This window comes from Marmota monax, unplaced genomic scaffold (assembly GCF_021218885.2).
Source record: "Marmota monax isolate L192 unplaced genomic scaffold, Marmota_monax_Labrador192_F-V1.1 WCK01_AAM20220418_F8-fsc00137, whole genome shotgun sequence".
NCBI classification, from domain to species: Eukaryota; Metazoa; Chordata; class Mammalia; order Rodentia; family Sciuridae; genus Marmota; species Marmota monax.
The window spans coordinates 248,272-262,796 of NW_026692854.1; the positions used below are offsets into that span (position 1 = coordinate 248,272).

The following is a 14,525-nucleotide window of genomic DNA, read 5'->3' on the forward strand; positions in this document are numbered from 1 at the left end:
TTTTGGGGCTGGAGATGTGGCTCAAGTGGTAGCGCACTCGCCTGGCATGTGTGGGGCACTGGGTTTGATCCTCAGCACCACATAAAAAAAATAAAATAAAGATATTGTATCCACCTAAAACTAAAATTAAAAAAAAAAGTTATGCATTTTGTCTAAGCATTGCTATACCTGCATTCCACAAGTTTAGATGTCATGTTTAATTTTCATTTAAGTGAAAATATTTTCTTATTTCCATTATGACTAGTTCTCTAACCCAGTCCTTGGAAATTTGTTGAGACTTGATCTGTGGTCCAGCAAATCATCTATTTCAATAAATGTTTTATGGACATTTTAAGAGAAGATGCATTCTGCAGTTGTTGGATTTAGTTTTCTAGGTGTAGTCAGTTAGGTTGAGTTTATTAGTCTTGTTTTAAAATTTTCCTGTATTTATTTTGTTTTGTACTTATTCTATCAATTTAAGAGGAAGATATTTTATAATATACTCTATTTTTTTTTAAAATTTTTTTTTTATTGGTTGTTCAAAACATTATAAAGCTCTTGACATATCATATTTCATACATTAGATTCAAGTTGGTTATGAACTCCCAATTTTACCCCAAATACAGCTTGCAGAATCACATCGGTTACACATCCACATTTTTACATAATACCCTATTAGTAACTGTTGTATTCTGCTACCTTTCTTATCCTCTACCATCCCCCCTCCCTCCCCTCCCATTTTCTCTCTCTACCCCATCCACTGTAATTCATATCTCTCCTTGTTTATTTTCCCATTCCCCTCACAACCTCTTATATGTAATTTTGTATAACAATGAGGGTCTCCCTCCATTACCATGCAATTTCCCTTTTCTCTCCCTTTCCATCCCACCTCATGTATCTGTTTAATGTTAATCTGTTCTTCCTGCTCTTCCTCCCTGCTCTGTTCTTAGTTGCTCTCATTATATCAAAGAAGATATACTCTATTCAGTTGTGGATTTGTATTTTCTCTTTTTACTTTTGTCAGTTTGCTTCATATTGTTTTGAAGCTGTATGTTATTATGTGCATGCACATTTTATAATGTTATGTTTTCTGTTGAATTGATCCTTTCAGCATTATGAAATGCTCTTCTCATTTATTTGGATACTGTAGCCCTAAAAGTTATTTTGCCAAATATTGATACAGCCACGCTAGCTCTGTTGGGATCTTGGGAAGTATATTGGAACTCCATCTTTTTCTATTGCTTTTCTTAAAATTTGTCCTTTTATTGAAAAATTATGTCATACCAGTTATTAAAGAAAGACCTTTTAATATTTCATATAATAATGGTCATTTGAGAGTTAATTTTTTTTTTAGCTTTTATGGGTCTAAAAGCATCTTTTTTATCTTCATTTTAAAATTATATTTTTGGTAGCCTATACAATTCTAAGTTCCTAAGTGCATCTCTTCACCATACTTTTTAGTACAAAAATGAACATTTTATTTTTAAAAAGTTTTTTTAGTTGTAGATGGACACAATATCTTTATTTTTATGTGGTGCTAAGGATCGAACCCAGTGTCTCAACACCTGCGAGGCAGGCGTTCTACCACTGAGCTATACTCCAGCCCCTAAAATGAACATTTTTATTTTTATTTATTTAAAAAATTTGTTTTTTTAGATGTTGATGGACCTTTAATTTGTTCATTAATTTATATGTGGTGCTGAGAATCAAACCCAGTGCCTCACACATGTTAGGCAAATGCTCTACCACTGAGCCACAACCCCAGCCCCTTAAAATGAACATTTTAAATTGTATTGTTTTTAAGTGTATCACTTTTCTCTGACTGCTTTTGAGATTTTCCCTTTATCTTTTGTTTTAGCAGTTTGACTATTGTGTGCTGAGATGTGATTTTCTTTTGTATTTTTGTGCTGGAAGTTCCCTGAGTTTCCTAAATCTCTGAGTTAATTTTTTAACTTTTGGAAAATTATCATTAATCATCTCTTCATATATTGCTTTTGTCCCATTAATCTTTCTTTCTCTTGTGATTCTAACTATATGAATATGAGAAGACTATTTGATTGTGTCCCACATCTTATATACTTATACTTATAATGTTTCATTTACGTTGTTCTTTTTTCCCTGTGACTAAATTTGGATATTTTTTTCTTGGCCTGTCTGCAAATCCATGAAATATATCTTCTTGTGGCATATTCTGCTCTTAAAATTGCCTAACATTTTATAATTTTAAATATAGTGGTACTCCCTTCTCTGCAACTTTACTTTCTGTGGATACAGTTACCTGTGGTCAATTATAGTCAGTAAGTGGGGTGTTAAATCCCTAGAACCCCCCAAATGGAATATTACAGAAATAAACAACTTATGACTTTTAAATTGCATCCTGTTCCGAATAACATGATGAACTCTTACATTGTCCAACTCCATCCTGCCTGAGATGTGAATCATTCCTTTGTCCAACATACCCATACTGTCTCTTAGTCACTTAGCTGTCTCAATTAGGAGATGGACTGGTATTGCAGGGCTTGTGTTCAGGTAACATGTAAGATTTGGTACTATCAGGGTTTCAGGGTTTCAGGCCTCCACTGGAAGTCTTGGAATTAACCCCCCTACACACACCCTATAATGGTGGACTACTCCATTTATAGTTCTGGAATGTCTGCTTATTTCTTTTTTAATAGAATACATTGAAGATTGCCTTATTTGATTCATTTTGTTCATCTCTACATCTACAATGTCAGTGACATCTACAATGTCAAGTCATTGTCTTCTAACTTTGATATCTGGATTGTCTGTGAGTCTGCCCAATTTTCTGGTTTTCTCTTTAATTATCTACCACATTATTTTGTTTTTCTGGCTGTCCCTTAATATGTTTATATTGTGCCCCAAACAAGACTAATGTTATATGCAAAAATCAGTTATTTTCTTTCAGATAATATTTTCTTCCAGAAATGTTTCTCTTTTTCTCTCAGAAAGGTTAGACAGATAGCATGAGGTATCATTTCAGTCCATTCAGGAATTAAGTACACCTCTTTCTCTGCTGGGATTCAGTCTTCTAAATGCAAGAAGACAATGGAAAATTTACTTTCCTTTTGAGCAGGCTCCATATCTTCCTTCCCCTGACTGAGGAGATGTGTTTCTGAGAAAACCAGTCGTGTTCCTAGGCTTTTTCTAAATTCTAATTTTCTTTTTTTTTTTATATTTATTTTTTAGTTGTAGTTGGACACCATACCTTTATTTTATTTATTTATATGTGGTGCTGAGGATCGAACACAGGACCTTGCATGTGCTAGGCGAGTGCTCTACCACTGAGCCACAACCCCAGCCCTAAATTCTAATTTTCATTCCAGATAAGTGCACATCCAAAGCACCATCAGTTTTTGTTTGCTTTAGTAGAGTTCCTTTGCCTACATGAAGCTCAGTTCTTACTCATGCTCAAACTCTTTAAATGTCCCCAACGGAAAAAATGCTAGTGGTCTCAGCTCACTTTGGAAGTACTCTTCTATCTGTGGATCTTTGGTTTGTCTAGTCCTCATTGCTTCTATATCTCTGTTACGTTAGTCTAGTCCTTGAAGGAAGATCAATGTTTTGTTCCTCATTAGTATCTTAAACTAGGGAAGTGGAGGTCAGGAATGTTTCTTTACAAAAAGGAAAGGTACATAATTTTAAGAGTGATTATTTGTATAAGCATAGTGATGTATTGAGTAGTCTTCTCTGATATATAAATAAAATGAATGATATGAATCTTTCTGATTCAATATTATCAAAGTGTAACTTGGACCAGGGAGGTCAGTGAACAATGACCCATGGACTAAATCCTGCCATGTTCTTCCTCCTTTTGAGTGACCTAGAGCTGAGAATTTTTAAAAACATTTTTATAAAGTTGAAAAGAGGAGAAAAGACAAAGAAAATTTTTGACACATGGAAATTAAACGAGTTATAAATTTCAGCATTCAGAAACAAAGCTTTATTGCCACACTCAATCTGTTTATGTGCTTTCTGTGGCTTGCTTTCATGCTATAGTGGTTGAGTAGTTGCTGCAGAGAGCCTGTGGCCCACAAAGTGTAAGAATAGTTTACTCTTACCCTTTTAGAGAACAGTTTCACCTATTCCTGCTTTAGACCATTGGCACAGGAATTTTTTAGTTTTCATTACTAAGTAAAATTAAGATAAAGATTGAAAACTTTATTCCAGAAATTGTGTAAATTTGAATTTATCAAAATCTTAGTATTTTAGAGTTAGAGGAAACCTCAGAGATAATCTCTTTCATACTTTATTTGACAAATGAACAAATAGATCTGAATGAGAGAAATTTTAAAGTTATATTATGACTGACTTTTTGTTAGAAAACAGACTCTGATATAGAAACTAATGATCTATATCACTGAACAACTTGTAAAATCCATTTGTTCTTACATTGCAGAAGAATTTGGTTTTCTTTCAACAGTGTAGCTGTTAAGATAAATTCTTCCTTTGAATTTTTAAAGTAAATGGTTAATGGTAAATATGGCATTTTACCTTTTACTTTTTATTTTTAGCTATAATTCTTTTAGATCTAGTGGGTAGAGGTTCTTTTTTTTGAGAAGACTAAAAGTCCCAGGAACAATTCCATATACTCTTCATTAAGCTTCTTATTGACTTAAAATTTAAAATCCTAAATAATAAAATTAGAGATTCAAAAGTCAATTGTTAGTGTGTAAGGATGATTCCTAGAGTTTTCTCTATTCATCCTCACATATGAAAAATTTACTCATTCTTAGATATAATTGTATAATGGAATGTTAATGTTACTAGCAAATAGTATTATTTTCCAATGATGAGAATAGATTTTCTTTATATAATTTTCCGTTTATTTCTGGATCTTTTTTCTTCCTACCTTGCTTCCTTCCTTCCTTTTGTGTGTGGGGGCGTGTAACCAGGGATTGAACCCAGGGGCACTTAACCACTAAGCAACATCCATAGCCCTTTTAATATTTTATTTAGAGACAGGTTCTCACTAAGTTGATGAGGCTGGCTTTGACCTTGTGATCCTCCTGCCTCAGCTTCCCAAGCTGCTGGGATTACAGGTATGCCACTGCACCTGGCTGAATCTTTTTTATAATTCTGTGCTTATAAAAAAAATTAAATCAATAAACACATTAAAATAAGTTAAAGTTATTTTGTTAATTTTAGGAAAGCTGGTTCTTCAGATGGCCTATATGCAAGAGTTGGTTGGTTCAGACTCATTAGAATTGTTCAATCAATTAAAAGCTACCACATTGTTTGGAAGTTGGATAGATTATATAATTAGATGTATCTATTCATTTTTAGCATTCAACACTGTCAGCCACCCTTTTTTCTTAAATTTTTTTCATAATATTCTGGAGAAATGTCAGCCATATATGTTGTTTATATTACATCCTTTCCACCAAAATTTATGTAAAATAACCCCATGTATGTAAAATAACTCTTCAGTGGATATTTCTGTCTAGATATCCTTTAAATGATTTGTTGTTATCTAAGAATCTAATCTTAATCCTCTTCTTATTTTGCTCTCTGACTAATGCTTGTCTAGAAGTAAGGTTTATTCTATTTCTCTGAATTTTTTCATTTTAACCCTCTTCTTTTTCCTTCCCTTTTATTTTCTCTTTCTCTCAAAATACCATTGAGTACTCTGTTCCAGGTGCCTTTCTGGACAAAGAGGATAGGCAGTGAACAAGATGCACATGGCCTCTGTATTGTTGGAGCTCATGGTTTGGTGAGGGAATGATGCATTAAATCATAATCTCAAATAAAATGACAATTATAGGTTATGAGATAAATTATAAAAAATTTTGAAACAAAAATGAAAAATGAATTGAATGTGCTTGTTAGGGAACGTTACCCAGTCTATAGAGTTAGAAATACTTTCCTGAGTAAGTGACAGTTAGGCTGGGGATTCAAAGATGAGTAGTGGATAACAGGAGATGTGGAAGAAAATTTCAGGCAAAGGGGAAGCTTTTGTGAAAGCACCAAAGGAGCTCAATAGGTTCAGACAACTGAAGAAATGTCATTGTAGCTGGAGGATGTTGAACAAGTTAGAGAGGAATGTGGAGTGAAACTGGAGAGGTGGGCCAAGATTGGTTACTGGAAGATACTTTAATCAGTGCCAGTGCTTTTAGATTTTATGTTAAGAGAATTGAGAAGATACTGAGTTTTAAATGGAGGGAAGTTCCCACTTAGATTTGTGATTTTAAAAGGTGACCTAGTTCCTATATGAAGAATGGATTGAAGGGGGATAAATATATATGTGCAGAAGTAAGTTAAGAAGGTTTGTCAGTGGTCCAGGCAAAAGATGGTGATAACTATATTATTAGTTACCACAATAGAGATGCTGTGGACAGAATCAAGAACTATTAAAAGATATAATTGACAAGATTTTGTGATTATTTTGATTGGAGGAGAGAAGCCTGAGGAATTGTTAAGGATAAAATTTTCTTATGCTGGTTGCTCTTGTCTGTCTTGACATTTTAGTATATTAAATTCAGATGTCTTCAAAATGGACTTTCCCTACCCACAAATGACCTAGGCTTAAAACTCTTTTTCTGTCATTGCTTCTACCAGTTATCAGGTCTAAGGACTGGACTTCTTTAGTCATCTAGAATTTTCCTCTCCTCCCCATCTCCCTGTAGTCATCTAGAATTTTCCTTTCCTCCCCATCTCCCTGTCTTCTTGTAGTTGTCCTATCCTTACCCCTTCACCACTCTTAACCCCTTCTCTTTTTATCTAATAGCTATTGTATCCTCTTGCTAGATTATTATACTGTGCTTTCTATTCAAGTCTCTGAGCTCCTCCAGGGCAAGAACTGTCTTTTTCATTTTGTATCTTCACTACTTAGTAGTGTGCATGTAAGTGTGGTGAAAATAAAAATATTAAGTGAAATGAAAATAAAATGTTTGTTTGCTTTGCCTCTTGTTTCTTCCACTGTAATCCTTATTCTTACCACCTTTCCCCCCTGCTTTCTTAGAGTCACTCAGAGGCTTCCTTTTTCTCAAAAAATATTTTAGTCTTAAGGATGTGAGGTAATGAAAAACTCATTGCTGCATATACAAGTGTATGCGTTCAGGATTTTTCGTATATTAATTCAGTAAAAAGTGACTTGAGTTTTTTTTTTCTTCTTGCTGCAGTGTAACTCATTCCCAGAGAAAGCAGTTTTTTTTTTGGGGGGGGCGGGGGAACATGACTGATGTTTATTAGCAATCCCCACTGTTTAATAAAGTTCTAAAAAGCTTGATTTGATACCTTTTTCATGTTTTACTTTTTGTAAAATTTGTTTTTGCAGAATTCAAATTTTATAATTTTTTATTATTTAATGTATTTCCTAGCTGTCCAGTATTGCAGACAGCTCAATAGCTATTTATTTGATAGTATCTTAATGTATATATAGAGTATCCTGTTTCATGGAAAGTTTGTAAGAGAAATATTCAAATGTCTGTTTTGGTGATACCTATTTTTAATAGCTTTGTATATCCTTATATGAATGTTCATAATTATTTTGTCCACTTTTTTAATTTTTAGGAATAAGAAAATTTTAAATAAGAAGAAATTGAAAAGAAAACAGAAAAGCAAATCAAAAGTGAAAACAAGAAGCAAGGTAAAGTTGCTGGTTATTTATGGGGAATGAGGACTTTTTTCATATAATAATTTGAATAAAAATGACAGGATTTAAAAAATATGAGTATAATTAGCAAAACATTCTGCTTCTATGTGCTGAAATAATTTTGTAAAAACTTTTTATAATTTGGTTCTGCTTTTACCTTCATCTTTAGTTTAGGCTGCTTCTTTACCAGTAGACTGAAAGTTATTAATATCTGGGTGTGGAAAAATATTTATTATTTATTCTCATTTTTTTTTTTTTTTTTTTTACAATACTGGGGATTGAACTCAGGGGCACTTGACCACTGAACCACATCCCCAGCAATATTTTGTATTTTATTTAGAGACAGGATCTCACTGAGTTGCTTAGCACCTCACTGTTGCTGAAGCTGGCTTGAAACTGTGATCCTCCTGTCTCAGCCTCCCTAGCCACTGGGATTACAGGAGTGTGCCCACCATGCCCAACCTATTCTCATTACTTAATCCGTTCTTTGGGGAACATATTCATAGCTCTTCTCTATTTTTCACTTTGACTACATGTATTTGAAATAGTAAATTTTGGTTTGTGAGTTGGGCCTTGGATTTGGATTCATTATATTATGCTCTTCTTGACATGAATTAAGAAGGCTCTGGGTGTGTCTATATTGTTCTGGCTTTTGACTGGTGATAGTTGTGCAAAAGAAGAGGCAATGTGGATATTTGTTTTAGGGGGAACCTTAGAGACTAGAAATCTATTTTTTTCCATCTGATAGAGAAATCTTGTCTATAAAGTCCCTGTCCAGAGCCAACTTTCTATTTTTTAGAGTGTTTTCTATTAAATAGTTCTACTAAGAAACCTAGACAAGAGGAAAAGAAGAGTTGTAACTATGGTTTACTGAACAGTTCATATTGAGTTAGATAAATAGTAGTTTAGCTGGGTCTGCATAATGTATTTAAGTTCTGGAGGAAAGTGTTTCCTGCTTTTTAAAATTAGTGTTCTTGCTATTATAATTGAACAAAGTCTACTTTGAAGTAGTAAATCAAATAAAATAATAGTGGGGGATGGGATCTATTTGGTTTCTCTATTTGAAAACACAGCTGGATGCAGAAAATAATGTCATCAAATCTGTGCCTTCTTCTCTTGTCTATGCTTTCCTCTGATATGCGCCTATGCTGGTGGCTGGAGGCTAAAGCTGCTGGCAGCTCCAACTTAATTTTCTTTTATTAAGAAGCATTTCTTTTACTGCTAGCAGAAAGTCTGGTAGGAGTTTTGATTGAACCCATCACTCATTTTGATCAGGGAGATGGGGTACTTTGGTTAGACTAAGTTAAGTTTGTAAGCCTGTGACAACCATAGTGAGTATACCATGTGAAATGGGGGAAGGCAGATATGTAATAGGTGTTGGGCAGGCAGATATGTAATAGGTGTTCAGTTGTATTACCTCTCATTACCTCTGGTTTTGGAATAGAAGAGGGAGGTAAAGAGCTTTCTTAATATATAAAAATTCTGACAAATACACATCATTCAGATTCCAGCTTCTACCCCTTTTCCACTTTTTATTGTGTGCAAAGGCAGAGAGTAGCAATCTTTAACATTTTTTTCTTTCAAGGTTTCATTTGGTAATTTTCCAAAAGTGGGCAGGAAGAGATGGGAAATCAAGGTGTTTTATCCCCTATAACTACTTTTGTGCCTGTAGTAATTCAAGTTGCTTTTCTTGTCCTCAGTGTTGGATCTTTTTTAAGAGTAGCTTTTAATAAGAGTGATATAAATAAATTCATTCATTTATTCTTCAAACATTAATTGTGCACTATGTGCAAACATTGGGCTAGGTATTTGGATACAAAAATGCTAAGAAGCATTTCCTGATCACTACAAGCATATGTAAAATTAGAATAATCTCCTTACAAGAGAGATCCTTAATCACAAACTCTTTAGTCATATCTGCAGAGTTCCTTTTTCTATGTAAGGTGTCATATTCACAGGTTCTGGGTATTAGGGTGTTGATATTTTTGAAGGCCATTATTTTACCCACCGCACCCCTCTTGTATATTTCTTGCAGTTAGCTGACAAAATTCAATCCTATACAAATTAAATATTTTCTCTTTCACTGAAGATCCATGTTCTGCTGAAGGGAATTCAAGACTAAATAGATAATATTAGACATTGATGATCACCAGTCTCAAATGGATCTTTCATGTCCAGACTATTTTATTGCTTTTTATAAAATAGTTCTTCCATTTTTTACTGTGATTGATGTTTCCCAATTTCCTTAAACCTCTGGTAAATTCTATGTTCCAGTATGTCTTCACTTTCCTTATTTTTTAAGTTATTTTATTTTATTTGTTCTAATTTGTTATATACGACAGCAGAATGCAGTTCAATTTATATTACACAAACAGAGCACAGTTTTTCATGTCTCTGGTTGTACACAAAGTAGAGTCACACCATGTGTGTTTTCATACATGTACTTAGGGTAATGGTGTCCGTCTCATGCCACCGTCTTTCCTGCCCCCATGCCTCCTCCCTTCCCCTTCCTCCCCTTTGCCCTATCTAAAGTTCATCTATTCCTCACATGTTGCCACCACCCCCCCATCTCTAATACGAATCAGCATCCTTATATCAGAGAAAACATTTGGCATTTTGTTTTTTGGATTTGGCTTTCTTCACTTACCATGATATTCATTTATCTTGATTTTATTCTCTTTTAATTCTGAGTAATATTCCATTGTGTATATATACCACGTTTTCTTTATCCATTCATCTACTGAAAGATATCTAGGTTGGTTCCACAATTTAGATATTGTGTATCATGCTGCTATAAACATTGATGTGGCTGTGTCCCTGTAGTATGCTGTTTTTAAGTCCTTTGGGTATGAACCAAAGAGTGTGATAGCAGCATCAGATGGTGGTTGCATTTTTACTTTTCAAAGGAATCTTCATACTGCACCAATTTGCAGTCCCACCACCATTGTGTGTGTCTTTTTCTCCACATCCTCGCCAACACTTATTGTTGTTTGTATTCTTAATAGCTGCCATTCTGACTGGAGTGAGGTGAAATCGTAGAGTGGTTTTGATTTGAATTTCATTAATTGCTAGAGATGTTGAACATTTTTTCAGGTATTTGTTGATTGATTGTATGTCCTGAGAAGTGTCTGTTCAGTTCCTCGGCCCATTTATTGATTGGGCTATTTATTTATTCATTCATTCATTTATTTATTTTGTGCTAAGATTTTTTGAGTTCTTTGTGTTCTTTCTGATGTGCCTGTGGTAAAAATTTGCTCCCATTCTGTAGGCTCTCTGTTCACTTCACTGATTGTTTCTTTTGCTGAGAAGAAGTTTTCCTGTTTGAATCCATCCCATTTATTGATTCTTGATTTTAATTCTTGTACTATAGAAGTCTTATTAAGGAAATCAGGGGCTAATCATGATGAAGATTTGGGCCTACTTGTATTAGGTGCAAGGTCTCTGGTTTAATTACTAGGTCCTTGATACACTTTTTGAATTTTGTGTGTGGTGAAAGTTAGGGGACTAATTTCATTTTGTTGTATATGGATTTTCAGTTTTCCCAGCACCATTTGTTAAAGAGGATATCTCTTCTTTAATATATGTTTTTGGCTCCTTTGTCTAATATGAGATTCATTTATGTGGATTTGTTTCTATGTCCTCTATTCTGTACCATTGGTTTACTAGTGTGTTTTGGTGCCAATACCATGCTGTTTTTATTACTGTTGCTTTGTAGTATAGATTAAGGTCTGGTATAGTGATGCCACCTGCTTCACTCTTCTTGCTAAGGATTGCTTTAGCTATTCTGGGTCTCTTATTTTTCCAGATGACTTTCATGACTGCTTTTTGTATTTCTGTGAGGAATGTCATTGGATTTTGGTTGGGATTGCATTAAATCTGTATAGTACTTTTGGTAGAATGGTCATTTTGACAATATTAATTCTGCCTATCTAAGAACAAGGTAGATCTTTCCATCTTCTAAGGTCTTTAATTTCTTTTTTTAGCATTCTGTAGATTTCATTGTAGAGGTCTTTCACCTCTTTCGTTAAGTTGATTCCCAAGTAGTTTATTTTCTTTATGCTGTTGTAAATGGGGTAGTTTTCCTTTTAGAGGATTTGTCACTGATATACAGAAATGCTTTTCTATGAGTGTTGATTTTGTATCCTGCTACTTTGCTGAATTTATTTACTAGTTCTAGAAGTTTACTGGGGAATTTTTTTGGGTCTTCTAGGTATATAATCGTATCGTTGGCAAATAGTGTAAATTTGAGTTCTTCTTTACCTATCCGTATCCCTTTAATTTCTTTCATCTAATTGCTCTGGTCAGTGTTTCAAGAACTGTGTTAAATAGAAGTGGTGAAAGAGGGCATCCTTGTCTTGTTCCAGTTTTTTAGAGGGAATGATTTCAATTTTTCTCCATTTAGAATGATGTTGGCCTAGGGCTTAGCATAGATAGCTTTTACGATGATGAGATATATTTCTGTTTCCCTGGTTTTTGTAGTGTTTTGAACATGAAGGGATGCTATATTTTGTCAAAATCTTTTTCTGCATCTATTGATGATCATATGGTTCTTTCCTTTAAGTCTATTGATGTGATGAGTTACATTTATTGCTTTCTGTATGTTGAACCAACCATGCATCCCTGGAATGAACCCCACTTGATAGTGGTGTACTATGTTTTTGATATGTTTTTGTATTCAATTTGCCAGAATTTTATTTAGAAGTTTTGCATCCATGTTCATTGGAGACATTAGTGTGAAGTTTTTTTTTTGATGTGTCTTTGCCTGGTTTTGGAATCAGGATGATATTGTTCCCATAAAATGAGTTTGGTAGTGCTGCCTCTTTTTCTATTTCCTGAAATAAATTGAAGAGTATTGGTATTAGTTCTTCTTTAAAGGTCTTGTAGAACTCTCCTGTGTATCCATTCGGTCCTCTGCTTTTCTTGGTTGGTAGGCTTCTGATGGTGTCTTCTATTTTGTTGCTTGAAATTGATCTGTTTAAATTCTGCATATCATCCTGATTCAATTTAGGCAAATCATATGACTCTAGAAATTTGTTGATGCCTTTGAAATTTTGTATTTTATTGGAGTACAAGTTTTCAAAATAATTTCTAATTATCTTCTGTATTTCTGTTGTGTCTGTTGTGATATTTCCTTTTTCATCATGGAAGTTAGTAATTTGAGTTTTCTCTCTCCTTATCTTTGCTAGCATGACTAAAGGTTTATCAATTTTATTTATTTTTTCAAAGAACCAACTTTTTGTTTTGTCAATTTCTTCAATTGTTTATTTTGTTTCAGTTTCATTGATTTCAGCTCTGATTTTAATAATTTTCTGTTTTCTTCTGATTTTGGTGTTAATTTGTTTTTCTTTTTCTAGGGCTTTGAAATGTAATGTTAGGTCATTTAGTTGTTGACTTTTTCTTCTGTTAAGGAATGAATTCCATGCAATGAACTTTCCTCTTAGTACTGCCTTCATAGTGGCCCAGAGATTTTTAATATGTTGTATCAGTGTCTAATTTATCTCTAAGAATTTTTAAATCTCCTCTTTTGCAACCCACTCTTCATTCAATAGCATATTATTTAGTCTCCAGGTGTTGGAGTAGCTTTTATTTTTTATTTTATCATTGATTTCTAATTTCATTCCATTATGATCTCATAAGATGCTGGGTAGTATCTCTGCTTTTTTGTATTTGCTAAGAGTTGCTTTGTGGCATAATATATCATCTATTTTAGAGAAGGATCCATGTGCTGCTGAGAAGAAAGTGTATTTGCTGGTTGATGGATGAAATATTCTATATATGTCAGTTAAGTCTTAAGTTATTGATTATATTATTGAATTCTATAGTTTCTTTGTTCAGCTTTTGTCTGGAAGATCTATCCAGTGGTGAAAGAGGTGTGTTAAAGTCACCCAAAATTATTGTGTTGTGGTCTATTTGACTCTTGAACTTGAGAAGAGTTTGATTGATGAACATAGATGTTCTATTGTTTGGGGCACATATTTTTGAAATTGTTATGTCTTGTTGATGTGTGTGGTTCCCTTGAGCAGTATGAAATGTCCTTCTTTATCCAGTTTTGTTAACTTTGGCTTAAAGTTTACTTTATTTGATGTAAGGATGGAAACCCCTTCTTGTTTCTGCAGTCCAAATGAGTGGTATGTTTTTCCCCAACCTTTCCTCTTCCGTCTATGGATATCTTTTCCTATGAGATGAGTCTTGGAGGCAGCATATTGTCGTTTTTTTTTTTTTAATTAATCCAATCTGCCAATCTATGTCTTTTGATTGGTGAGTTTAGCCATTAACATTCAGGGTTATTATTGAGACATGATTTGTATTCCCAGCCATCATATTTGTTAATTTTTAGTATTTAACTTGACTTAATTTCTCCTTTGATTAGTTTTTCATCTAGTGTAATACCTCCCTCTGCTGATTTTCATTTTTGTTTTTCATTTCCTCCTCATGGAATATTAGGCCGAGGATGGTCTGTAGTGCAGGCTTTCTAGCTGTATATTCTTTTAACTTTTTTTTTTTTTAATCATGGAAGGTTTCTATTTCATTATTGAGTCTAAAGCTTAATTTGCTGGATATAAGATTCTTGGTTGACATCTATTTTCTTTTAGAGCTTGGTATATGTTGTTTCAGGATTTTTTTTAGCTTTCAGGGTCTGGGTTGAAAAATCTACAGGTATCCTAATTGGTTGCCCCCTATATGTAATTTGTTTCCTTTCTCTTTTGGCCTTTAAGGTTCTCTCCTTATTCTGTATGCTAGGCATTTTCATTATAATGTGCCTTGGTGTGGATCTGTTGTGATTTTGTACATTTGGTGTCCTGTAAGCCTCTTGGTTTTCCAATTTATTCTTTATGTTTGGAAACATTTTTTATATTATTTCATTGTTTATTCCTTTGGTTTGGAACTCTGTGCCTTCCTCTATCCCATTTGTTCTTTTTATGTTATCCCATAT

At 33.7% G+C, this 14,525-nt stretch overlaps 1 protein-coding gene across 11 annotated transcripts in view; it reads left to right on the plus strand.

Moving 5' to 3' along the window:
- The window catches only part of Mycbp2 (MYC binding protein 2), a 272,081-nt gene that overhangs the window by 24,682 nt on the left and 232,874 nt on the right, over positions 1-14,525 (plus strand). For all 11 annotated transcript variants that reach the window (XM_058580959.1, XM_058580960.1, XM_046449465.2 and 8 more), the window contains exon 2: positions 7,510-7,585. In XM_058580959.1, the coding sequence (XP_058436942.1) occupies positions 7,510-7,585 (76 nt within the window). The remainder of the gene's footprint in view (positions 1-7,509; positions 7,586-14,525) is intronic.